This window comes from Haliaeetus leucocephalus, unplaced genomic scaffold (genome assembly GCF_000737465.1).
Source record: "Haliaeetus leucocephalus isolate CR32 unplaced genomic scaffold, Haliaeetus_leucocephalus-4.0 Scaffold206, whole genome shotgun sequence".
NCBI lineage: Eukaryota > Metazoa > Chordata > Aves > Accipitriformes > Accipitridae > Haliaeetus > Haliaeetus leucocephalus.
In genome coordinates, this window is record NW_010972642.1 from 11,445,242 (window position 1) to 11,472,055 (window position 26,814).

Consider the following 26,814-nt stretch of genomic DNA (forward strand, 5'->3'; position numbering starts at 1 on the left):
CATTCTGCAAGAGTAAAACCTCCATGGGAAAGGATGTTTAGAGACGATGCGCTCCTTACCACTGACAGTGTGTTACAGCTGTAAATCTTAGGGATCATAAGTGAAAAATGAGTCGGCAGGTCTTATTTTAGTCTCTAGAGAGAATTTTTCTTTGTTTATATAGCAACCACATATCTTGGCACCATTTGCTGTAAATAGTTGACAGCAAATAGTTGGCCGATCAGAGCCATAGGAAGGGAACACGCTGCAGCGTGTTGTGCAGGTGCTGGGGGAGCGCTGTGCTGTGCACACAGTGCTCCTGACCACAACCAAGGAAGGTTGCAGCGAACTTGCCAGTGCTGCTGACTTTTTGTCAGCGTTAAATTCACCACACTTAAAAGAAAACAGGAAAGAGGAGGAGGGGTGTAAAAGTCAAGTCTTCACACTGTGTGACTTGCTCCCAACTCTCCAGCATAACGAGTGCTCCCTACTTTGAGCACACCTGGCCGCTGCTCACTTTCATGTTGATTCACCTGTTTCTGAAGGCTCGGTGATGGCTAGAAGAGGGTCCATTTAGCCCCACAGACCCCTAAACAGCAGCAGATATATACAGGGATTAGGAAACAGCTATCCTGCAGCAAAAGAACAGGATTGTTGATCATTGTTAATTATTTACTCCTGCCAGTCTCCTCTCACTGGTGTTAAGCAACAGAAGCTAAAATAACTACATTCTTTACTCAGATAATGTCCCATTCTTCTTCTTTTCCTTTCACGCTTGCTCTTGCAGAAAAGGGTTTGGGGAAATAAATAGTAAAAACAAGAACTATCTTGCACTGTTGTTCTCTGCTAGATTAATTGTAAGTTGAAGATACACAAGATACTCTTTTTTTCCCTTTTCAAGGCAATTGCAAAGGACAGTTTCCCCATTTCCTTTTCCATTTTCAGTATGCGCATTTAGATGAAGCTAAAACTGCACTCTTGCACTTTTTATGCAGCTTTCCTAAAATAATTCTGAATAATTTAACAATGGCTCAGAAACATTCCAGTTTAACCAGTCGTTGACCTTTCATGTTTTAGTGTCATCAGGACTATACTGGTATTTCGTCAGTTCCAAAGAAGCAGTATTGTAGCATAGGCAATGGTGATATCTGTAATTAAAGTTGCCCAATGTCTTCCGTTACGATGTTTACCTTTCAGCAAATTATCAAACTTGAACTGCTTCAATTAATATTTTCCATTTAGAATTTTTCAGTCAAAATGGTCTCGCTATTTTGGAGAAGCAGCCTAGGGAAAAGATAAGGTTATTTATCAGTTGTGGGGAAAAATAAACCCAGAGTCTTTTTCTTTGACTTTGGCTTTGTTCCCTCTAGTGTAAGGGCTGGATATAAAAACCACTTTGAAAATCTGACCAAACCGCTTAAGTTTATAAGCCCCTGAAGAATCTCAGTAAACACAGACTCAACAAAAATTATTAAAGAACAAGGAAACTCGCTTGCTAGTATTGCTCTCTGATGACAGGGCTCTACAGATCACTAACTTCTACAAGTTGTCATGTGAGCTTTATGTCTAAAGGTTGAGAATCCTGAGTTTGTGACTGATTCATTTCACATGAAAGATTTTTTTTTTTATATGTAATACTAAAACCTTTCAGGACATGTTCTTTATAAATGTTACATTTGCAAAATCAAATAGAGATTCTGTGGGAAAAAATAGTATAGGATAACATAACGAAAGAATTGGACCCATTTTTGCATATGGTTTAGGATACAAAGACTGCAGTCTGACTAGGATTTTCAAACCTTTTAATGCTTTATTTTGCTCTGTTTATTTCCCCATAATATAATCATAATTGACTGCAGTAGGAATAGATAGCATGGTATATTGCCAGCATCAAAAATTAGAAAAAAATATATACCTTACATGGTGCTTAATGTTTTCTGAGATTTGGTTAGGAAATGTGTGGAAGATAGAAGTTTCATGTTGTGGCTGATTTTGAAGAGTCAAAAGCTGAAATAAAAAATTAAAAGATGATTAGAATATTTTGTTTCAGATACAGCTTTTAATGTAAAGTCAAAGTTGTTTCAATTCGCAAAGTAAAGTTATTTTGTTCCAAAAACATATGTAACAAGGTATTTTGTTGGAACTTTTCTCCATTTTTTTCTTCCAGAAAGCCTGGAAAAACAAATTGATTTTGCAGTATTTCCAGTTTCTCTCAACCATGCGGCTTGCTTTAAGTTTCTCTAACCAGCTCTGGTTTTATTTTGTTTAATGTTTGATTTGAGTTTTTAGAGGAAATGCCCCCTCCCTAATTGGTGTTTCACCACGTCAGATTAGACATTCTCTGGATGCCCCGGCTGCTGGATGGCGCAGCCTTGGTTTTTCCCTCCCCAGCGGTCAAGTGGGGCAGCTCTCATTTCCTCACTTTTTTCAGCTGTTCCCTTGGCGCTTGCGGTAGTTCTCATATTATATTGGCAGTGCACAGTCAGTTTTGTCTGTAAGAACTTAGGCTGGTGCCAGTGTTAAGATTTATACTAAGTAAAAATTTCAGCAGTTTTAGACATGTTGCAGAGGGTTATTTTTGCACCTTCAAGATCCCTTTTATTTTTCAGGCTGTTGGATGCTGGAGGGGGGGGGTTCAGCATGGACCTCAGATGTGGGAGATGCAGCTGTGCAGATGCAAAATGAGTTCTTGTGATGTGGGAGCGTGTGCTGCACTGGCCAGCACTGATGGTTGGAAACTACAACCCCTTCCTTTCCGCCTCTCCCACCCACCAGTAAATCCGGGCTGGGAAGTGCAGACACTGATAACTTGCAAAAACACTAAGTGCGTGCAATCGAGCGCGATGTGTGTGCCGAGTATGGGTGCAGCCTGGCAATGTCACTGATGCACGGTCTTCTAGAGAGTGAGGCCTCTTTTCTCCTTCACGTGGGAAGTCCCAGCAGGCAGGACTATGGCAACGTCTGCTAGTTCCCCATTGCCCTTCCGTGTGCGCCTGGCCGTGGTGGGGTTAATACTCAGTGAAAGGTTGCAGGTGTTTCATTCTCATGGCTGGCACACGCTCCTTCCCTGGGCACTTGCTAAAAGAGAATCTAATTCCCAAATACCGCTCTGTCCTATTGTGCTTTTGCTGAGCTTCCAGCTTGTCTACGCCTGAAATGCTAGCACTGGATTTTGGGGCAATATAGGGAGGGAGGATTCAGGATCTGACCCGTCCCTCTAGTTTCAGGTCGTGGTGACGGCGTAGTAAAACTGAAGCAATGGGGTGGTGAAACAGGCCCTCCAAAATGCTGTGTCACCTGAAGGAGGCCTGTTTTGCAAGAAAGGGATCAGTGAGCTCTGGGGTGTGGGCTCCAATCTGCGGGGTTTTGGGTTGTTTTTAAATTTTATCTTATCCTAGAACTCTTAAGATGACGAGATATGGTGATGTGCTTTACGCTTCATAATCCGCACTGCTTGCTATTACAAGCCTAATATGTTTGAGAATGCAAAAGTAGCTGCTACTGTTAATTTATTTTGAACGAGGTACTTGCTGATACTCAGAGGAGCATTTTAGCTGCTCTCCTTGAAGAAATCAAATAAGAGCAATGTGAGGAACAGTCTAGTTACAGGTTGTTTGGGAAGTGAGGCTGTTTTACTGAAATTGCAAGCTCCAGGGAACTCATGATAAGTCCTTTAATATTATCTGTACGCAATAGGACTTTATTATTGTTGAAATTATTTTATGACAAACACTTAATTCTCGATGTGCTCAAATTAATTTGTGAGAGTCAAATGAACAAATGCTATTTCATATAAGCATGGTCTGACATGCTTTGATAAATTAGGATTTTTTAATTTTTTTTTTTTACTTGATTGAAACCAGACAAATAACCACAAATATGAAATCTTGGAAGATAAAATCCTGAAAGTGTGCTATGCAACTACTTACAAAGTTTTATAGCCTAGCTCTTCTTGAGGGACAAATAAATGAGGAACGAAAGCAGCTACTACTATCAGGAAAATGCATTAGTGTTTTGACAGATAGATGTGGAGATCTTAATACACAATGTTTGTTTTTTTCCCTGATGTGTAAATATACACTTAATGTAATTAGAAACAATTGTGAAGTAGCAGGCAGGGAATTCAAATTCTTCAGTTAAGCGGATATTGCAAATGTGATTTGTTGACAGCTTGTCATGCTGCCATTACAGCTGACCTGGAGTTTTCTTTCTGAACAACTTTTCAGAAGAAAACTGACATAAAAAGAGACATACTTGGCCAGGGAATGCTCTGTCTCTGACTAGCAGCAGACGCTTAGAGAAAGAGCAGAAGAACAGGGCAAGTGCAGAGTGGTATTTCCTATAGAGTAGCCCCCTAACATCTGACTGTCCATGGCTGACTTCTTGAGCTGGTGGTTGCATCCATGTTTCTAATTTTTAATAGCATTTTCTTCCAGTAGTTTGATTTAAATAGCATCTTGAACCCATTCGTATTTTTTAAAACCATGAGGAGTCTTCACAAGCAAGCTTTTATTTGCTTTGGTTGATGTTTTCAAATTTTCATTTTGGCATTGGGGGAAAAAAGGTGAAATACTTTTTCTTTGAGTTTTTTTCACATGTATTGGAGATCATTGGTCTGAAGTACTGATTCCAAGTGTTCTGTTTCAAATTAGATATATGACAGTTTGAAGTATATTTTGTATATCAGGATATTGTCACACAGGAAATTAGGACATTAGGCAACAACTTTTAGGTGCTACATGGGAACTTGGAAGACTGATAGAAACCCTTTGAAAAGACTCTCAGCTTTTGGTCATAGTTTACTACTTACTCACTTGTTTACTTTTCGTGTTTCTCAGTGCTTTGAGATTTTAAGCTAGACTGGCCTGTTTATAATTTTATTTCTATATTACAACATCTGAGTGAAAGAGGTCAAACCAAAATTTTCAGTAAAATATGAAATACATGAAAAAGTGGCGTTTTTTATATATACTCTGCTCTGAAGAAAAGTTTTGCATACAAGTAATATTTTTAAACTAAGCCATTGGTAAGCCTCCCCTTCACCTCGGTAGCTTGCCGCTGCTAAAACTCAGAAAGTCCTAAGCATTTAACCCCCATTTAAAGCCCTTAATTTGAAAATACAGATTAAAAACTCTTGCTCAGCCGTACCTAGTGCTTGTAAAGTGCCTTGAGTCCCTTGAAGCTGATGATTGCAACACCAAGGTTTCTCGGGCAACTGCAATTCTTTTTCTAAGCATGGTCAGAAGCACTTTGGTGTCAGAGTGCTTAGCAGTTTTGAGACCTGCTTTGTGTCCACCTTAGGAGACCTTTGAATATGATGTTTCAAGACCTCACAGGTACCTTTTGAAACTGGCTGGTGGTTCAGGCTCTGAAGAAAATGTGGCAGCAGAAAACACGTTCCTTCGAGTCACAAGAGCAGGTGGAGGAACTGTGCCTCTTCAGTACAGTCCCCAATGACAAGGGAGGCTACCCACAGTGCAAGAGAAAGGTTTTGATGAATTTTTCTGCTGGAAATCATTCCAAGGCGCTCATCTCATCTCTGGGAAGTGCCTTACCTAGCAACCTGTAGGTGATTCTTGGGGAAGGTGCACCTGCAGCCTTATGTGTTGAAGCTACTCCACATTCCATGCAGTCCTTGGCATTTGTGGTAGAGAAGATAGTGAATATCTGCAGCCTGATAGGGCAGTCATCTGGATCAGGGAGGCCAAGGTTTCGGATACTACTACTAAATATTACTCATGTGTCTTTATCTAATGATAGTTTTATATAAACAGACCTCGGAGAAGAACTGGGACTGAAGCCCTTTGCACAAGAGGAACGAATGATCTAAGTCCAGTCTCAGTTCACTTCTAACTATTCCCTGGAAAGGACAGGAGGGTTTAGGACTATCCCTCCCTGCACCTTCTCCTAGCCTGTACTCCTGCTCTGATAGTTCTTTCCTTCTTCGTTATTCTTGTTTCCTTACTTTTATTCCCATCCTTATGCACAGGAAGGATTGACAGCTTTTTTTCCCCGTGTGTGAGTTTGGTTCCCTCAGTGATGGTATGAAAGGGAGTTACCACCATGACTTCCTTTGCTTTTCAGTTTAAAGAAGGGGAGTAATCCCTGATCACAGCTGTAGTGGCCTCTTTTTTGGACTGCATTGTGTTATGATATCCATGAGAATGGAGGTGTCGAGGTCCTAGGGAGGTGTGAGACTCTTCCTGCATTGCTGTCACAGCAGCTTGGACAACTCCTCGCTCAGCTTTGGTTAATCCTCTTCTGAGGTATCTAGGGTCAGGCATTTGGGTCAGGATTATGACAGTGGTTAGAAGCCTAGAGGACAGGCAGTGGGAAGCTGGGTAGTACTTACAATCTCGGTATTCTCCAGAATCTCCAAGGGTGCTGCAGGGATGTCTCTGAATGAGCAGATTATGGAATATGATGTTCCTGCATAACGGAAAGATCTAGCCCAAGTTCTTGTGGACATTGCCTGCCATTCCTATGCATGCCAATGATTCGAAGCATGGGAATATATCTGTAGCAAAAGTTATGGGGGACTGTTTTTCTCCAAATTCTCCTTCCAATCTGTAAAAGGAACCTTCTGGTCCTCAACCTTTCCTCTAGGAAAAGTGTGCATAAACAGAGAGGCTTTTAATAGTCTTATTACTTTATCCAACATTAAAAAGTCCAGTTACGTCAACTGGAAAGTAGATTTAAACATTGTGTTTAAAAACTGCATCTCAGCACAGCAGAAACTGCGTATAGAGCACAGGTTCTCTAGTGCAACCTGAATTTGCTTATAATACCAAAACTCCTAATTAATTAACAGTAAATACTTTTTTCTTTGGTTTGATTGTTTTGACCCCAAATATGCAAACTGGCCGCCATATGCAAACTGATGAAGGTGCGGACTTTATTTTGATCTTGCTTACCCCAACAAATGGAATGATGTGTGACTTGCATCAGTCTGGGTCAGACTGCAGGAGGCCATATGTGTTTATTTTAGCATTTATGAATGGTTATATTTACCTCATTGCAATGACTCGCTTTGGTTTCTATTGACAAAACCATGACTTAAGAGAATGTTTGCGAAGACAAGAACAGATGTTTCCAGGCTGCTTGCCACAGAGAGGAAAAAGAGCCAGTATTTACTTGTAAGCTAGTGTTGGCTGTGCCATTTTTCCAATGAGTAATGATGAAGAGTAGCCATTAGTCAGTTGCTGAAGATCCTGACTTGACAACAAAAGAATGTGCTTGGAGATGCCTTTTTGTATAGTCTGATCTATACAGTAGAGTGGAAGACAATTGCTGTAATCACTGAAACCAATTCTACCTTGTAACACTCTTCTGAAGTATGTTAATGACCAAGGACAACCTAAAAGCTTAATGAAATAGATAACGCGTGGATATTTTCTCCCCTTCTCTGCAAGCATGTTGGTTTCAAATTAAGCTAAAAACTTTTACTAGACACTTTTATGAAATTGCAAAGCAACATAAGCTTTTTAGAGTTAGTTTGGTGATTTTCTTTTTCCCTCTGCAGCCATAAGAACACCTCCTAAATCAGATATTAAAATCAAACTTGTTTTAAATGGACTTTTATAGAGGGGAAAAAAGTGTAATGGACTATCAGCAGGGTAATGATGATCTGGGAGGGTTTTTGGGAAGGTGTTTGTGAAGAAATTTCTGTGCACATAGTTTTAATGGGCAAGGAAGGACTGACTTCAGTCACCTGGGAGCAGCAGTGTGGGGTTTATGGCATCTGAGGATTTGGAGTTTTGGGAAGGCAAATGAAAAGCGAGCCTACTTTGGGAGAGACGACGCCTGTGTGTAGCAATCACCTCTGGTGTTATATGGGCAGGAGGCCCCTCACAGGCAGAGCAGAGGGGTGGGAGGGACCCAGTGGTCTCCCACACCGGGGCACGGCACTCAGTGGGCAATGTAAGTCCTTTGCCCTCCGTGAAGGCTGAGTCTTGCTCCAATATGATGATGATTTATGAAGACAAAAGTGATACACATTTTGAAGAGATGTGGCTATAACATCTGTGTAAGCAAGAACCTACTAGATGGAAATGATAATGAACTACAGGGTATGTGACATAAACACACTCTGTTTTCATTTTAAAAACATGCAAAACAGTGCTCTCCTGGTTGAACCAGAAGCCGCTACACAATGTGTCTTTGAATGTCATAAATGCTGGGAGAGCTGAGCATGACTTTTCCTCTTACAAAACACCAAGCAAGTTTGAAGGAGTATACTGTATCAGTTTACCAACAGGGAATTTTTAAAACTAATATATGGAGGTATCCTCTGCCTTCCCACTTTCATGATCCACTTACTGCAAGCTTGGTAAGATGTATTCCTGGAGATATCTCAGGGTTTTTTTTCTGTTGTTTTTTTTTAATAGGAAGTGTTATGTTGATCTGTAAGTGTCATGCCACTGCCACTGGCTGGGTGAAATACCGTATGAGCAGTTCATGGGCTTACTGGTTCCACCTGCTGGCTGAACTGGTGGTGATGACCTGTCAATCAAGTGGGGTTGAACAAGTAATCTCATGAAAAGATTTTACAAATAATTCCTGTCCGAGGTATGGGGATAGAGTCTCGTCTTCGTGCTACAGGCTTTCTCTCTGGTTTTTCGTTAAATTTCATTTCATTAAATTAAATTTAAAAATGCAATTTCTTAAGCAGGATGGCAATACCTAATCACAAGTGCAGTTTTAGCAAGAGAAGGACAGCAACCCTCTTTGAAAATAAGATGAACAAATTAACCCCCTGATGTACCAGTGCTAGTGCCTGTTCCTCACTTCTGGAGCTCACCCAGGGAGAGAAAGCCTGGACCCATTCCCCCTAGAGCTATCACAGATACTGCATGGCATGCACGAGGGCTGGGAAAAGGACGACCCCTCTCATTGGGAACATACCCCCAAGATTTCCCCAAAGAGGGAAAAGGGTGGAGGGAACCCAGAACTAGACTTGACCCTGAATACTGCAATATCCATAGGTACAGAAGAAAAGCTGGAGGTGAGAGGAGAAAATGGCTCTCATTAGCATGGGTTGTAGGGCTGAGACTAGGGCTAGAGTTCAGGGGAGCATGAGCATGGGATTCCAGTTAAAGCTAGATCCTGCAAAGCCTGCAGAGCTAGAAGAAAGCTGCGGACTTACATGAAGGCAAATGGTGTTTGCTAGGTATCACTAATGCCAGAACTAGTGTTGGAGGGAGTTACTGTTAGGATTTGGGGTTTTGGGTGCTCTAGAGCTTAGTTCCTTGTTTGAATCTCATGAAGCTTTCAGTGTGGAGGGTTGGCTCCAGCAGAAGTAAATCTCTTTTGATTGGTTTTGTTAGCACTAGGCTATGATTAAGTCTAAGTTTAAGATAACAAAGTTTCTGGGATCCTGTTTTATAGAGTTTCATTTCTTGCTGTGTTGTCAAAGCACGTGGAGTAGATTAGCAGCTGGTTCTGTGGAGGTGAATGGTTTATATTACAGGTTTCAGAGCTTGTATGTTTTTAAAGGTCTTCAGAGGTGCCCTTTAGGTTCTTCGAAGATTCACCTATTCAGGATATTTTAAGAGTGCGTGGCTGAATTAACTTTCTTCTGCTGGTTGCAAACCTTCATCCCTCATTTTTCTAGCAAAGGAAGAAGAGAAGGTTTCTGAAAGAACATTGCGGTGCTGCTACCGTTCCTCCTGCTCCAGGCAGTTATTGCTGCTTGCCAGGGGTTCAGTCTAGCCTGCTAGTGACAAACTCAGAAAAGGAGCAAATGATTTATGAATCACACAAGGCTATTCCAGAATAAAAGAGGGACAGGACATTAGTGCATGAGTAGATCCTACAGATATCCATACTGACATGCTTCTTAGCGTGGTTTTGTCCTGTATCAATTAGTTGTCCCCCAGGCATGGTTTGGGCACAGTTCAGGAGGTGAACACGCACCACGGCCATAAGCAGTTTGGAGATGGCCATTCTCTTCGGTAAAGTGATTTAACCTCGGGGACAGGAGGTGTTCTGTACCACTTGGCCTCAGAGCCAGAGAAGAGTCACTTGCCTGAATTATTTAGTAATACAGAGCAAGCCAAATTGACTCAGGGACAAACAAGCCAATAACTGGGTCTGAAGGGTCAGCCTAAGGAACAGCTTAATGGGGAGGGAATTCTTGCATCAATTGCAAAGATGCTGCTCATCTGCAAACATTATTTTGTTTTCTGTTTTAAAAGCACTGGTGTTTTAAGGGATTTGTTTGGAAGCAAATCCCTCCAATTTTCTTTGTTGTTTCTGATGGCATGTCTGTGATTGTGGGAACTCGGTAGCACTTGCAGGTATGCTGCAGCAGATTACCATGCTGCCAGTAGTTTTCATGCAGCATTACTGTACTGCGGTCAGAAATGGTTGATTACACAGGAGAAGGAAGTGCAGAGCAGTTGTTGAGTATTTAGATAATGCTAGATGGAATATGAGTCTGATTGCATTTGACTTAAAGGCAACCTCCTTCCCCGCCTAAAAACCAAAATCCCACCCCTGAAAATATTACAGCTGCCTCCCATGGTAATTTTTTTAGTGATTTTTATAGGCTCAAAAATTCTCAGATACAGCTAGTATTTTGTCCATTCGGAGAGAGGTGACACTTCATCTTTCACTAAGATACTTCAGGCTCATTCTCATACCAAATCCATTTTCATTCCTGCTATATGAACCTGTAACATAGGTTATGCAATTAGGAGGAAAGTGTTTGCAGAAACGATAAGGAAAACCTGATAAATGAAATCCGCTATACACTGTCAGTCACGCTGATGCTATTCCAATAAACACAAACATGTTTTTGTGTACCCGGTTTAAAGAGACAGGGTAAAATAATTTATGGCTAAAATTCTCTTTCCTTCCTTGCAGCGTTTATATGTATATAATACTATACACACCAAAAATATGTTAAGGGAACATCACTGACATAAAGTAGAGTGCTAAAAAGGCAACGCTATGGTTAGTGTCGTAGTTACAGCATTATAGTTAACAGGCTTTCTGTTCAGTAACTGGGCCCCTCTCTGTGAATGTGCTATATACAGTCTTTATGCAATTAGGAGCATTTTTGAGGGTGAATGTTTGGTTTTAGGAAGGGGTTTTGCTTTCAAGGCAAATACAGTCAGATTTATATCACATCTGTTATTATCTACGTGGAGCCTTGTCTTCCAGAGGAGATGTGTCTTATAGAGTGCACAAGTTGGGCAGCCTTCAATTTAGGAGTGGATGCAAAATACTTTTCTAAGTGTTGCCCTATAATTTTTTTCCTTTTTTTTTTTTCTTTTGTACACTATTCAAACCTTGCTTGGAAGTCAAAATCGGTCATTTCCTTGGGGGAATTGTTATTCTGCTCTTTCACTGTAGTTTCTGAGTGCCTCAGAAATGTTAATGTATCATTAGCGGTTCTGAGGAGGTGATGTGATACCTCCACTCTCTAAATCAGGAGTGAAGGCTGGTGGTTGAAGCACAGGTCTGAGAGTGTTTGCTAATTTGGAGGCTCCATTCAGTGACCTGATTTCTTGCACTAATGCATTTTGTGTGATCAAGGCGCATGCCCTGTTGTTGATTTCAGTGGCATTAGTGAGTGCTCAGGAGCTCTGCAATCTGGGCCTCAGGGCTTGAAACTGAAGACCAAAGATATAAGGAATACTTATTTGGTGACCAGCTGAGTCAAGTTTTAGTGTAAAGAGCTTCCCTAGCCCTAGCAGCACATAAGAACTGTGGAGCAGAGGCTAGCATACAGTACTTTCACCAAGGGTGATGCTCATTTCCAGTTGTCCGGAACCTCTGTCTTCTGGTTCTACTACAACTTTGAATATCTGTAACAAATGAAGCAGCACTCCAGTGAATGATGGTCTCTCTGGCTGCACTTCTGATCCTCAGAACAGGTACCTCCTGACAAGTTAGAAAACAGATCATTTATTTAAAGAGGATACTCAGAGAAAACAGTCCAAACCACTTCAGCTTTGACAGCCTGTCCCAAATTATCCTTGTTATTGCCTGAAATAGGATAGTCTATGTATACATTAAAAATGTGCCCATATTTTATCTTACAGTAGTCATCTGGTGAGAGTACCTGAGTGTTGTGGTTTAACCCCAGCCAGCAACTAAGCACCACGCAGCCACTCGCTCACTCCCTCCCCATCCAGTGGGATGGGGGAGAGAATCGGGGGGGGGGGGGGGGGGATGGAAGTAAAACTCATGGGTTGAGAGAAGAACAGTTTAATAGAACAGAAAGGAAGAAAATAATAATAATAAAATGAAAATAATAATAATAAAGGTACTGGAATATACAAACCAAGTGATGCACAATGCAATTGCTCACCACTCGCTGACCAATGCCCGGTTAGTTTCTGAGCAGTGATCTGCCCCCCTGGCCAACTCCCCCCAGTTTTATATGCTGAGCATGAGGTCCCGTGGTATGGAATACCCCATTGGCCAATTTGGGTCAGCTGTCCTGGCTGTGTCCCCTCCCAGCTTCTTGTGCCCCTCCAGCCTTCTTGCTGGCCAGGCATGAGAAGCTGAAAAATCCTTCACTTAGTCTAAACAGTACTTAGGAACAACTGAAAACATCAGCATGTTATCAACTTTCTTCTCATACTGAATCCAAAATGTAACACTATACCAGCTACTAGAAAGAAAATTAACTCTATCCCAGCTGAAACCAGGACACTGAGTCAGTCTCTTCCTTCAGCTTAATATCCTGCTATGTACTATTCTACTTGAAAACAGCTCATCTTCGCTCAAAACCGGTCTGTAGTGTCAGCTCAGTGACATTAGTTTACTACACGGGGTGGTGTTGCTGAGAATGTAAAACTATCCCATTAGCCTGTTTGCAATATAAAATAGGCTTCTGCATTTTACAAGCTTATGCAGTGTAGCAAGATTCTGGCAAGTGTAAAGGAAAAAGGTGTTAAGGAGAGCTGGCAGCTCCTTAAAGAAAAGATATTAAGTGCAAACTCTTCCAATAAAGAGGAAAGTTAAGGAAGTGCAGTAGAAGACCAGTGTAGCTAAATTGTCAGCTCTTCATGGCACCTGAAGAGAAGAAGGTTTTTTACGGTGGGAAGTAGGTCAGATTTCCAAGAACAAGGATAAGAAAAAAGCATGTAGGGGTAAGAGAATTAGAAGTCTTGAGGCACAAAATGAGATTAAAGTATCCAGGTGTGTAACAGGTGGTAAGAACTAATTTTTCATGTACACTAGTAATGAAAGAAAGCCTGTAAGAAAACGTTAGAGGGTGAAAGGGATCAACAGATGACACTGGGAAGGCCGAAGTGTCTTCGGTTTGTTTGGGTCTTTTCCAGTAAAGTGGATACTGCTGCTACTGATAACATGGGGGACTGTACTGCCACTGCTACCCTGGGCAGGTAGGCAGGGGCCTGGGTGCGAGATCTCGCATGCACAAGTAAGTGTCTCTGTACATCCTGATATCTACAAAAGTGTACACCTTCCACCCCCACCCACCAACTTTAGGATGGTTTGTCTGGAGGACATTGCTGTACAATACCTGAAATACTGTTTGAAGATGACTTAAAATGTGTTTGGGAAGAGTCCACTGTCAGAAGGGAAGCATGAGCTGGGAGGATCCCAGAGGTGGCTTCTTTGCAAGTGCTATTGTGTACTTTTGTTAATGGGTTAGATGATGGCACTGAGTGGTAACAAATTATACAGAAGGTACTAAGCTGATAAGGATGAAAGATGCTATGAAAGAAAGGGCTGCAATTCAAAGTGGTCTTGATCAGTTGGAGAAGTAATCATAAAAAGAATGGTCACAGTTCAACAAGGACATGTTCTGTATATGACTCTTAGGAGTAACCAACTTTAATGATAAAGGCTGGGGAATAAATTCCTAGGGAGTAATTATTCAGAAAAAAAGTCTGAGTTGCAGGGAACCACAAGCCAGTACACGAGTCAACATTGTAATGCTGTGGTATGTCGTGTTCTGGGGTGAATAAAGAGGAATATAGCCTGCAGAAAGCATGAAAAAAAATCCTTCTTTGTCTAAGTACCATGTCAAGTCACGGGGACTATACCTTGAGAAAGACGTAAATCAACAAGACTGTGCAGAGGGACAGCAACAAGACTGAACAAACATTCCCACTATTGATAAGTATGTATTGAGTGAATTGGTGTTATTTGAGGTAGACAGCAGCAATATGATTAGTGGTTATAATAGCCTTCTGTACACATGGGCTGCTGCAAGGAGGGAGAGAATAACCTGTTTTCTATGCCTGTGATAGCACAAAGAACTAAAGACCGTTAAGTTCCAGCAAAGGCAATGGTACTTCCAGCACTGGAAGAGTTTGCGTGGGAAGTTATTGAATCTCCGTTGTTGGAGGCCTTCAAGAACAACTAGGAAACATCCTCTGGCAATAATATACGTTGTAGTAGATTCTGCTATGGGGTTGGACATCTCCTGACACCTCTTCCAGGTGTAATTGTGTTGTTTTCTGACACGCTTCCTCTTTCATCTTTTTTATCTTTTTACTCCTCGGTGAATATCGCTGTTCTCTGGATAGGGATTTCTTAGTTGGTGGGGGAGGATTAAAATGTAGCAAATCCATAGCAGTCATCTTGGTACAGAACTTCATGGGGCAGTGCTTTAAACTACTATGTTTGACCAACTCCTGAAGCTGTAAGAGTCCCAGGCCACAACTTCTTAGTGAGAGTGTTCCTTATAGACAGACTAAGGACTGGGACTTGCTTTCTAATCAGCATATTTTCTGAAGACTTTTAAAATGCATGTAACAGTCTGACATACCAGCTGTCACCAGAAATTGTGTCCCCCACCAACACCCGCGTGCAGTGCGTTGGCACTCATGTCACATGGAGAGGGAGTGTTGACAGGTCCTCTTGCTAGTCACCTTAGAAAGGGGGGAAATAAGCCAGGGTTCAGCAAAGGAGAACTGACAATCGCGGGAGAACACCAAGAACGACGGAACCAGAACAGCCTGAGCAAGGAGTTACTGGACTAGCCTGGGGCTTTTACAAGCCCAAGAGGAAATGTATGCAGCAAAAGAGAAATTTTCTCCAGCCTCATCCCTGTTTAGCTTGGTGTTTGGGACTGATTCGAACCTCTCTCGTCGTGGGACAGCAGTGCAACTCCATTCATGGCCAATCTTTCCAAGTTCCAGAGTCTCGAGTAGCTCTAGTTGCATTTGTGTTAAAACTGAATCATGTTTTCTTTTGATTTAGAAGCCGAACTTGATTTCCAAGCCAATGCTTGACAGCATCCTTTGTCTTCGTGATGACAGATGGAAGTATGTCCGGAGCCTCCTGACCCCAGCCTTCAGCAGTACTAAACTGAAAGAGGTAAGGTGTAGACAGTGCTGCTTTCATACTTTAGAAGACATAATTGTTTTCTTTTGTGCAGGCATCTACTTTTTATAGGTCCATATTAAGAATAGGTAAAACCTGCTACTTTGTGCCAGTTTATTTAGACCTGAAGAGCACATGGAAGTAGAGCGTACTTATGGTGTGGTCCATCTCATAGACTGGTGAAAATCAGAATAGCTCATCTGAAGATATGATCCTCCGTCTTTCTCTATATAAGCCAGTTTGTCCATAATAGTGTAGCAAACTCAAAAAGGACCCTTACACCTTCCTCCCCCGACCCTGTTAGGAGTAAGCTAAAGTACGGGAAAGGTTATTGCTCCCAGTTGGAACATAGCTTTTTGTGATTTGCAGAGTCAGCAGCTCTCATGTTAACATGGGAACTGCTGTCAGTCTATTTTCATTTCACCATCTCCTTCCCCCCCCCCTTTTATTCTTTAATCCTTTCATATAATAAAATAAGTCACTGGAACAGAATGTCATTGCCAGATAAATACCCCTGACTGAAAATAAATGTCTCCATGCTGACCTGCTGCTAATTTTGTATAAATGTCTCAGCATTTACTTAGCCATGGGAACCCATTACCCGGTAACAAAGTCCTATTTCAGTGACACGATATCTCTTAATTAAACACAGATAAATGATTGACTGGTTAAAGTCTTCTTTCAAGGGGAAAAAAAAGAAAAAAAAACACAACAAAAACCCAACTCTTCCTTTATGTATTTTATTCTGAAAGGGAACCATGCCTCACTTCGGTGCCCAGTCCTGGGTTGTAAAATTTTCCACTGGGCAGACGCTTGTGTTGTTTTGACATGCCGCTGTCGAAATCCACAGTAACATCTAAATGTGTCTGGCTCTCCCAGCTCTATAGACAGCGGTCGCTTAGCAACACCGGCTGTCACCTCCTTATTATGGTAAATTCTAATTGGCCGCCAGCCTGGCGGAGATGCTGATTAATCACGACTGACAATGCCATTGGTTATGCGCCCCGACATTTGCTCTGTCACCGGCTCCATCACGAAATTTTAGCGAGGCGAGGATGTTTAAATATGCAAGCGATTAGTTGCTCATGGCGTGGTGGGGAGAGGAGAGTTTTGCATTTTCCTAGCAGAAATTAATCTGCCTTACTGCAGGTCATCGGCTCTTTGCTGGCAGACTAACAAAAGATAAAGCCGCGCTCCCCTCAATTTGCAGAGAGCAACCTCTTCCAGCACCAGCCGGGCAGACTTGACTGAGGAGAGCGGTGAGGGCGAGCAGGCGGAGTCCTTGGGCATCGCACTTTGGGGCCAGGCCTGCGTGGGTTTGTAGGGTTTGACTGATTAAACCAGGGTGGGACGAGAAGTCACGGTGCTCACTTTGCACTGCTTGGTGGTGGAGCTGCAATGCAGGAATAGCAGTAGCAGGTAAAATGGGGGGCTGGCTAGTGCCTGGTAGCCGTCTCCTATGCAAAAGTTGGGATCTTTATTTTTAGCCTGATAATCAGCTTTCCCTGCGCTGCCTCTTCCAAACTCTGTGGAAGGGGTGCGATTGCGTGTGGGCTCAGGGTGACCTGGAAATGGTCACTTTCTCCTCCCAGTCCACAGAAAGTGGGAAAATGAGGGGTGGGGAAGGTCCCTCTGAAAGGCCCAACTTTGTGCCTCTGTCCCATGTCTTCATCAGAAGATGGTCCATCCCTACACAGAGACACTTGCAGTAAGTCCATGTGACATTAAGAATCTCTTTTGAATGGATGCACTCCTCAGCCCTGCATTTCATTTTCTACACAAATACATGAACAGTCCTGGGATTTGAAGTTAATGCAACTTAAGTTCTCACCCATGTGCTTCTCTTGCTGTTGCTTGATTTAGAAGCCATACCAACTCTTCTCAAAGGAAATCAATGCTCATTAATTATGATCTCACTTTTTAACTCTCCCATATTTAGTGCTCTCTCAGAACCTCTACAGCAGCATGGAAATAAAAATGCCATGTTCTAGTATTTGCCATACTACAGAGTATTCAAAGTTATGTAGAAGACATCCTGTTTATAATAAACTCTTCCTCTCTACCTCAAAGGAGTTACAGATAAGCTAGTTTTGGTATTAATTTATTGCACAAGAACCTGGATATGTTGTTTTATACATATTTATAAATACTGCTAGACACATTTCTTCTCCTAAGCCATTGATTTCTTTGCCACAGAGATCTGAGCTTTGACAACCCCCCCCACCAAAGTCTTCCTCTCTGTTCACTTTGGATGTCTGCCTTGCCTTTGTTCCCCTATGCAAACTCCCCAGTGATGCTGGGGAGACTGCAGACCTCCCGAGTGCCTTTGAAGAGTGGTTCCCCTTGAATGCTGCAGCCCCTAGTACCACTCTGAGCGTAGACTTGTCTGTCTGGATGCTCTGAGAGAACTGGGAGCTATTAGCCTGTGACAGAACAATAAATGTTAACAACTGCTTGTGCTCCCCATAGCAATCACGTCAGATAAAAGATGCAGAGAGGGCCAGAGAGTTGAGCGTAGGTTCCTGATATCTCCGTTTCAGAAACACAAGAATCTGCTACTGGGCTAAAAGACAGATTCAGCACTAGCAAGAACAAGAAGCCGGTCATCCACTCTTTGGCCTGGCTGCTGGAGGACAAAACGCAAGACGGAGCTAATGCCTGTTGCTAAGGTTTACCGGGCAATTCCTCACAGAGGCATCTAGCTGCTGTGGCTGAGGACAGAGGCGCACTTTGTCCTTGTCTCTCCACGGAAGCAGTGTAGTGTCACTAAGAAGTTCACTAAGCTTGAGGAATTTCCCCTTAGTTTGTCAAAAATCTCCAGTAGCCAGTCACTAGATGAGGAAAAGCTGATCCCAGAAATTTTGAAGTTTGCAGAGTTATGAGCAAGTAACTGAAACTAGAGATTATAGAGCTATTGGGTAGCCCATGTAGTGATTGCTGCGTGTATGCAGAGAATTGTTTTCCTAACATTTTTCAAGATTTTGTGGTATTTTCTCCAGTTTTCCCTCTCTGTCATCTCAATTTCTCTTCAAAAGCTATGCACCATTTTACTGTTGCTTTTATGGATTTCTATACATTGTGCGTTCTCCCTTTGTAATTTTCTTTTTTTTGAAGAGTATGTAAAGATTAGTAAAGCAGTCCACTCCAACTGAAGGAAATTTTGGCTCTGGATAACATTAAATTCGAATACTATAGTGGTGAGCATAGCATAAATCAATAGACTTCTAAGCTTGATCCTGCAGTAAGATTTGGTGGCATCCCACGTGAGATGCCACTGGAGCTGGTAGCAGATCTGTTAATAAGCTTTTTCCAGTGAGACCCCTGAATGGACCTCGTAGTGGCATTGCTATGGGAGCAGTAAGAATGAGAAATGAGAGACAGGAGGCAGTCGACCCCAGAAGTTTCACTTCCAGCTCTGCCATTGACTGCCTGTGGGTGATCTGGCAGAAGCTACTTAAATTCTCTGTGCATGAAACAACTTTCGTCTGTTAAATGGGAATAATACCGACCAATGAAAGTTGTTCCAAGATGTAATTCATGAGGAATTGGTGAAGTAAAATACCTCGAGGCCCTTAAGTAAAAGATGCATTTCCCAGTGTTCCTGTCATGCTCTCCACAGCTATTATGTATTGAAACAAGCTGATATGTTAGTGATCTTGCTGTACCAATCTTGATTCCCTATTTAGTATTTCTTATTTTGTTCCTCTTCTTTTTGCTGTGGTGCCTGTGATGATCCTGCAATTCTGGACCCCTTGTCAGACTTGATAAATAGCTTTGCTCTCTTTTACAGCCAACACCAGCAGAAAACCTATTGATTTTTATTTATTCTGATGGTGCTGCAGTAGTCTTGTCATCTCCTATCAGTATGCCGGGAATCGTCTCCTCCATTAACCAACCATTAAAACAAAACAGAACACAAAAATTAAAGAAGAGAGCACAGCATAATGTAGCATTGTCCTAAATAACCTGTGAAGTGGAGTTTGTGTTGAGGCATTTTCATTCAAACGAAGGGAGACACAAAGCAGAACTTGTGATAACATGGCAGAACAGTGCAGGAAAATCCTCTAGTGTCACTCTCAGGCATGTAGATCTTCCAGGTCCCGCTAGAACATAAGATCTGACAGTCCAACCGTTGAGGTTTCCTTGATTTGCTCTTACTCTGCTTGTGCGTATTGGTCAGAGGCATTTTGGAAGGATCTCTGGAAATTATTATTGTTACTCAGCAAAGCAAGTGTGCTCACCTAAGACAAAGCAAATGACTAACTTAAAAGCTGATATGTGAAATGTGCACATCCTTGAGCCACAAGTCAGTGTCTGGTTGAGTTGCTCACTTTGGTAAGTTGTGCCCGTGGATAGCAGGGCCCCACTATGAGGTGATGAAGACAAATCCTCTCACAAACATCTTCCTGATGCTCCGCTCTTTTCCTGGTTTTAGTCAGGGACTTGAAATCTGGTACAGAAGCAATTCTGACGTTAGGGATGTATCCTTTTTCCTTCTCCTTCCTTTATATTTCATCCCATTTGTGAGACAAGAGGCCCAACGCGACTTCTGCGTACTGTATGCGAACAGTAAAGTCTCCAATGTGTCTGTCTGCAGTGAATATGACCCAGCCTTCTACTTCATAGTTTGGATGCTAATAGTAAGGGGAGTGATGATAGTGAATACTGAGGACCGCATCTGACTAGAGGAATGTGACTCTGATGCCTTTGAACAGTGCAAACATCCCCATGCACTGTGCGTAGCAGAATCAGAAACTAATTGTTGTTATGCGCCAAATAGCATATTGGCAGGGTTTATACAGCAAAGCCCCTGGCATCATGAAAACCCTAACCCCAAATGCTCTTCTTTGGCAGAAAGAAAGAAATTTGGACTCTGGGCTACTCTTGCTATTAGATAACTGGCAGATCAAATATTTACAGGGACCATATTGTTTAGATTTTTCTTCATCCTGTTACTCTCAGCCAATCTGAACACAGAGCAGCTGGGGTTTGTTTACCCACCAAGTACTGAATCTCAGGCAGGTTACGCAGCTTTTATGTTCTGACTGGCAAATGATAATGTATAGGAAGTTAGTGATACCCAAGGCGATGCAGATCAACATGCCTGTTTCTATGCCGGTTTTCAAAGTTTGGTATAGTTCACCTCCCCCAACACTACTTTGTTTTTCTTGACAATTGAACAAAGAGTTTAAAGTGTTAAGGGATTTGAGAGTGTTTCAGTCTGTGGTCTTTGTAGTTAGCAGTCTTGGACTAATTTATGTCCCTCAGGGGAATAAAAACCCAAACCCAAACCCAGGATTCCTGAGTAGATATCCCCCATAGCTTTCATATGCAAATAATTGTCTCATTGATATGACTCTGTCCTATCATGCTAGCAATAAATCAAATCCATGTGCCCCCCTCCCCATTTTCCTGGTTAGATTTGCTAATAAAAAGATCTTATGGCTAGAAATGAATTGCAACAGTATTTTGAAAGGCTGGTGGAATGTGCAAAGTGCAGAGGTGTTGTGAGATGCCCTGGCCAGTCGTACATGCCCCTGCCATCTCTGCCAGCTGTTGGAAAGCAATAGCAACCAGCTGGGTGGTTGCAGGTCTGGTGATGTGATGAAGAATAAAAGGGAAAATAAGGCAATAAAAGGAAAATCTGAAATGATCGCCATCTGTTTAGGAAACATCATACCTGTTAAAATATGGATTTTCATTTTGTTCTCCTTGACTGGTTCAGTTCATTCAAGGGGCTGGACCCAGAGATTATAAAGCATTTCACCCTGGTTCAGTCTATTGAAGAGAAATGTGTTAATTTTGTTGAACCATTTGAGAAGCAGCTCACTGCAGGGGACCTTCTTTAGAAAGCCAAAAGGGGAAAAAACCTGCCACATAACACGGTGTGCACCTCCCAAACACATACCAGCTACTTTTACTGAATACTAATCCAGCTTTAGAATTGTCTTGCGAGACTGTGGCAAAGCCCAAATCAATCCAGCTTTGAACTGAAATAGCGACAACCTGTTCCGTCCCATATAGGAACAGGACCTCGAGAGCAGCTAGACACATTCTTGACTCAGACTTCTGCCTTTGGAAAACATGTTGGATGCTCCTGCGTTGGCCTTTTGACTGCGTATAGTCTTGCCCATGTGTTAGGATGGCAGTGTGCCTGTGCACAAAGTGTTATGCCAGTTTCACAGAGGTAGAAGTGCCAAGCAAAATGGACTTGGCTGGGCAGGCTGCATAGCTCTCGGAGTGTGCTGAGAGGCTGCAGTAAGTCTTTTTTGGTAACAAGAATGTCAGAAGAGTAGGACAAGTCTGTTCTCGTGTTTGTTGACATCCGTATGCTGAAGGAGGTTGTTCAGGAAGGAAAAGCAGGTTTCTGTGCGTATGTCTGCTGATGCTTGGCATAATTGTTGAGGCAAGACTGTGGTATTAAATTGTAGGCTGTAAGGATCTCTCGGCAGTCTATATCGAGAAAGAGCCATAGCAGATAATGCCTTTAAGGTCATGGCTGGATTACTGCTACACCCTTCCTCTGCCCCCCTAGTAGGTGTAATCAAGGCAAGTGTCTGATGCCTTTCATATGTAAAAAGTTAAAGAGAGAGAGACTTTAATGAGGTCTTGATGGTTGCCTATGTCATGGTTTCCATGAAGTGCTAAAGAGAAGACTATTGCACTGTTAGCTACAGCCAGGCTATGGGTAAGTCTACCTGACTATCATATGTCAGTGACTGGAAAGAGCCATTAGCTGAATAAATTCATGTGAATGTCCATTTAATGGCATCACCACTCCAGAAAACCCTTTTCTCGGGTAGCAATAGCAGTTTGCCCTCAGCAACTTGTAGTGGTATACATGGTGCTTTTCTAACGTACACATTAAATCCCTCAAACCGAGGGACAGCAGGATGGAAATGCTGGGCCTCTGATGCTAATATCTTTACAGGACTTTGGGACTATGGAAAATATTATTTCTGGAGCATATGTAGCCTATATGTAATGTGGATAATGATAAATCATCAGTTGGAAGAGGGAATGATTAAAAAGAGAGGGAGATGTCTTTGCTTGATAGCTCTCTGTGCATATAGCCACAGATGGGCAAGAACCAGAGGTCAGGTAAGCGACAGGGCCTCTCGTAATTTAGGCCCAGAGCTGGAGAAGGGCATCCCTGCAATGTGTAGGTTTATTTTTAGCAGACAGTCCCAACATTTCATCTCACCTATGCCTGACCACACCTGCAGAGGATCCTGAGAGCTCCATCTCATCTACTGGATAAAACTAATTTAGAATAATTGATTATTTGTTTTTAACATTTTAATGTTTTTCACAATACAATGTGTTCCTTTCTAGATGACACCGCTAATAAACCAGGCCTGTGATGTCCTGCTGTGTAACTTGAAAGTCTATGCAGACTCTGGCAAAGCTTTTGATATCCAGAGGTATGTTCAACGTGCCAGAAATTAGCAGCAGATTTAAAAAAAAAAAGTCAATAGCAGCAGTTATACTAAATATGCACTTACTGAATAAAAGAAGATATTTTTTTTCCTCCCTCGCTTTTGTAAGTGGAGATCATAGCTTAATAGAGGATGTGTCTGATAGATGCCTTTTCTTCCTGGGGGCAGCCATTGCATACTTGAAAAGTAATTTTGGAAAAAGCATCTAATGTATTTCTAGCTGTTGTTTAATGAAGTTTTAACAGCTGGAAGCAGAAAGGAAAGCTGCATCAGTCCCTGTCCAGTCTGCTCTCTACAGTCTGCCAATAATGTACAAATATAAGAATTGATCTAGTATCAAATTCCTCTAGTCCATCACCCTCTTGCTTTTTTTATATGAGGTTTTTTGAGCACTTAATCATTCTTACCACATTCCTCCTAACCCCTTCTAATGGCATGCTAGCCTTTTGTGAAATGATGGGATCGGTACTCCAGATGAGAATGCGCCACTGATTTATAAAATGACACTTTAATATTTTCCATATTGTGCTTTCTCCCATTTGTTATGCATTTAATATCCTATTATCTTTTTTGTTGCTCTTTCATCAGAGGTCTTCACTGAACTGTTCACAACACTGTCTAGCCCCTTCTCTAAGCAGATGCATTTCTTCTAGGACCCTGTGCGGCATATGAGCAGTTCAAATGCATTCTTTCTAATAGGGACTATTTTGCATACACTTCATTTGCTGGGTTGGCCAGCACCCTCTGAAGTTCTTCATGATTTCCCCCGAACTGAAGCAGTGCAAATAATTTTGTTTCATCTAAAGAAATGGATATTTAGCCACAATTAATCCGTCTCTTTTCAAGTACATGTGTATGTATGCATGGAAGTGTATGTGTGTGCACAGAGATCTCTTTATTAATCATCTGAAGAGATGCTATGAAACCTTGAGATACATTACACTTAGCCTAGTGCTCTGATGAAAATTGACCTTTTGAGTCCTTCCAGGCTTTTCCCTTTTTTCCATTTGTCCTTTTTCTTTGCCTGGTCTTTTAGCTATTGATCCATGATAGGTTCCACCTCTCAAGAGGCACTTTGGAAAAGACCTTTTGAAAGTATAAATGAATGGTGTTGACCATCTCAGAATATGATCTTCCAGTTGTTTTATCATACTACCATTTCAGCAGGTTTGACATCGATAAATGTAATTCTCATTGTACTGCAGTTTCCCAGAATTGCCTTGGGAGCTATTTTTTGGATGTAAATACCCTATTTGCAACTTTCTGACATCTTGTACATTCGTTGTCTTTAGCCATTTTGTGTTTCACTAACAACTCAAAATTTAGTTTTTAAGCTTTTTCAGTACCTTGGAGAGGTAGATGATCGAGTGCTTCTGAAATTATTGTTTTATTGCAGGGCCCCTCTGTTTTAATAGTTCAACTTCTAATACTGCTTTTTTTGTGTGTGTGTGTAGGAGTTGAAAACCCAAAGTTACTTAGCTTTGCAGTATTGTTGTTATCTTCCAAATCTCTTCTGGTGTCATCAGAATGACAGTGCCCAAAGATCACAGTTTAGAAATGCTGTTTCACAATATATATACAGGAGATACTGGGCCTGAGTCCTGTCCTTCTCTTAATACATGCTCACTCAGGTTATAACACCACATAATTTGATATTAGGCTTTTGTAAGGGAACATAGAGGGACAGTCATTGCAGACTTGACCACAGATGAGAAGAAGCATATTTCAAGGATGCTTTACATTCTCAGTCCATTTATCTCAAAACTAAATATAGCTGCTAATGCCCAGCAGAAATAAAGATGGCGAGACAACTGGGTAGATGGTCAGATATGTGGGGAGAGATTCAGTAAGTTCTGAAGTTTCTAGATCATGGTCCACAGATCATTTGTAGTTCTCAAAGCATTTGCTGCTCCTCTGCAGAGATACAGATTTCATGTGGTGTCAGTTCGTCTTGTTTTTGACCACAATTTTACGTTACAAAGGAACTATCAAGAAGAAGAAGGAAATCCTTAACAGGAAATTTTACTTAAGCACGTCTTGTCACTGAGAGTTTAGACTGGACTGGTAGTAGATGTGGTTTCTGGAGTTTAAAACGAGAAAGGAATGACCGCTTTTATTAGGACGCATACTAAGAAAATGCTTATGAATCTTTGACCTGTTACATTTGATTTCTAGGTAATAACAAATGAAAGTTTTTATTTTTAATAAATTTTTAGTGGAATTATTGAGCTATATGAAAATATGTTCATTTTGTAGATAGAGAGAAGGTGATCATTATTAAGCATCAGCATTTGTCAGAATGATGGAAACATCTCTTGTTGGCAAAGCTCAAATCTAAAAGCAAAAAAAAAATCAGAAGCAAAAATTAATGTTATGTGATGTTTGTAGAAGCAAGATATTAATGGGTATGTACTTTGTAGCTAATGATTTATCATTCTTCAACTCAATGCAGGTGTTACAACTGCTTTACCTTGGATGTCGTTGGTAGCGTAGCTTTTGGTACTGAGGTGGATTCTCAGAAGAATCCTGATGACCCCTTCGTTAGGAATTGCAGAACATTCTTTCAAATGTCTTTGTTTAAGCCTCTCCTAATTCTAATCCGTGAGTATAGTCTACCTTTGCCTACTTCTTTATGGTAATTTTCTAAGTTATTCTCAAATTGCAAAACATGCTGGAGCAGGAAGATATATAGCAGACTTTATTTCAAAGGTGTTCAGAGTGCAACCTACAGGCCAAGTATACCCTTGAGATTTCCACCATATGCTCTGCAGGTCTTGTCACCACTAATGCAACGTCCTCCAGAAACTGAGAGTCTGGGAAGGCAATGCTCCAGATTGATCTGAGCGGAAGGTTTCTGGGATGGTATCTCTTTTAATACACTTCTGCATTAAAACAGAGTAACTGCCCTTTGGAGTCTGAGAGTAAAGTTTTTGTGCACTTGGTTTGCTTGGTAGAGATTGAAATCCCACCCATAAACAGCAGTGGGCTAATAATCCGCTAAAGAAAAGAGGTGGAGGGGCATAAGCAGATAGTGTAAGTCCTTTGAATTCTTATTTGAATAGCAGCAGCAGCCTGGTTGATGGCTATAAAGAATAAAGATGATAAGTGCCAGCACAGGCTGTCATTAAGAGAATGCATTTATTTTCAGGTGAATAGATAGGGAATGCAAGAATGGGGTATAAAGCGATTTAGTTCTAGGGCATGAAAGCTAAGGCTTCATGGTGACGGTGGCCTTCTTAATGCAAGGGCAGTAAGAATCATAGCTGAGGAGGCCACAGCATAATTGAGGTTGCTGAGGTTTTACCATCTTGCAATCTAGACCTGCACGCAGTAGTGTCAGGTGGCACAGTGGCAAAGTTTCCTGTGCCCATCTGATCCTGCTGGCATTACAGATTGCACCTGCACTAGCAGCACAGGAACTGCTTCCTTCTGGAGTTGTGTATCCAAAATGTCCTGGGGTTAATGTTTAACCTGATTGCAAAGTGTGGTTTGTGACTAATTTCTGAAGGGACAGAAATGTGCCCCTATATGTCTAAGATAATGTCCTTCATTAAAGAAAGTTTCTGTAGGGTTTGGGGTTGGATTCCTTTGTTGGTCTCTTCCTGCTGGTACGTTACGTGGTCTGAATTTCCACACTGCGTTGCCCTGTTGGCAGCACAGGGGTTTTCCGATGGCTGGTTTGTTAGTCTTAAGCTGCTCGTAAGTTAATGAGGGGTTTATTAAAATGCAAGACTTCACTCAGGCTTCCAGTTCCTGACTATAAAGGCCATGGACTGGAGACCATCCTTGTGATAACATCCCAATTGCAGAGTCTGTGGCCTGTTTAGAGAAGCAAAATAAAATAGCAAACCAATATCCTAATATTGGAGAACTCTAAATGAGAATGACTACTACACAATTTCATGGATCAGTGCCATAAGCTGCTAGGCTAGTTCAAGATCCCCCACTTTCTGTATGTAACTGTTGTGGTTTAACCCCAGCCAGCAACTAAGCACCACGCAGCCACTTGCTTACTCCCCCCCACCCAGTGGGATGGGGGAGAGAATCGGGGGGGGGGGGGGGGGCTGGGTGTGTTGTGGGGCCC

The 26,814-nt window shown here is 41.8% G+C and overlaps 1 protein-coding gene across 1 annotated transcript in view; it reads left to right on the plus strand.

Annotated features, from left to right (window-relative positions):
- The window catches only part of TBXAS1 (thromboxane A synthase 1 (platelet)), a 229,450-nt gene that overhangs the window by 113,281 nt on the left and 89,355 nt on the right, over positions 1–26,814 (plus strand). The window contains exons 5-7 of the mRNA XM_010566280.1: positions 15,169–15,285; positions 22,627–22,715; positions 25,183–25,331. Coding sequence (XP_010564582.1) covers positions 15,169–15,285; positions 22,627–22,715; positions 25,183–25,331 — 355 coding nt within the window. The remainder of the gene's footprint in view (positions 1–15,168; positions 15,286–22,626; positions 22,716–25,182; positions 25,332–26,814) is intronic.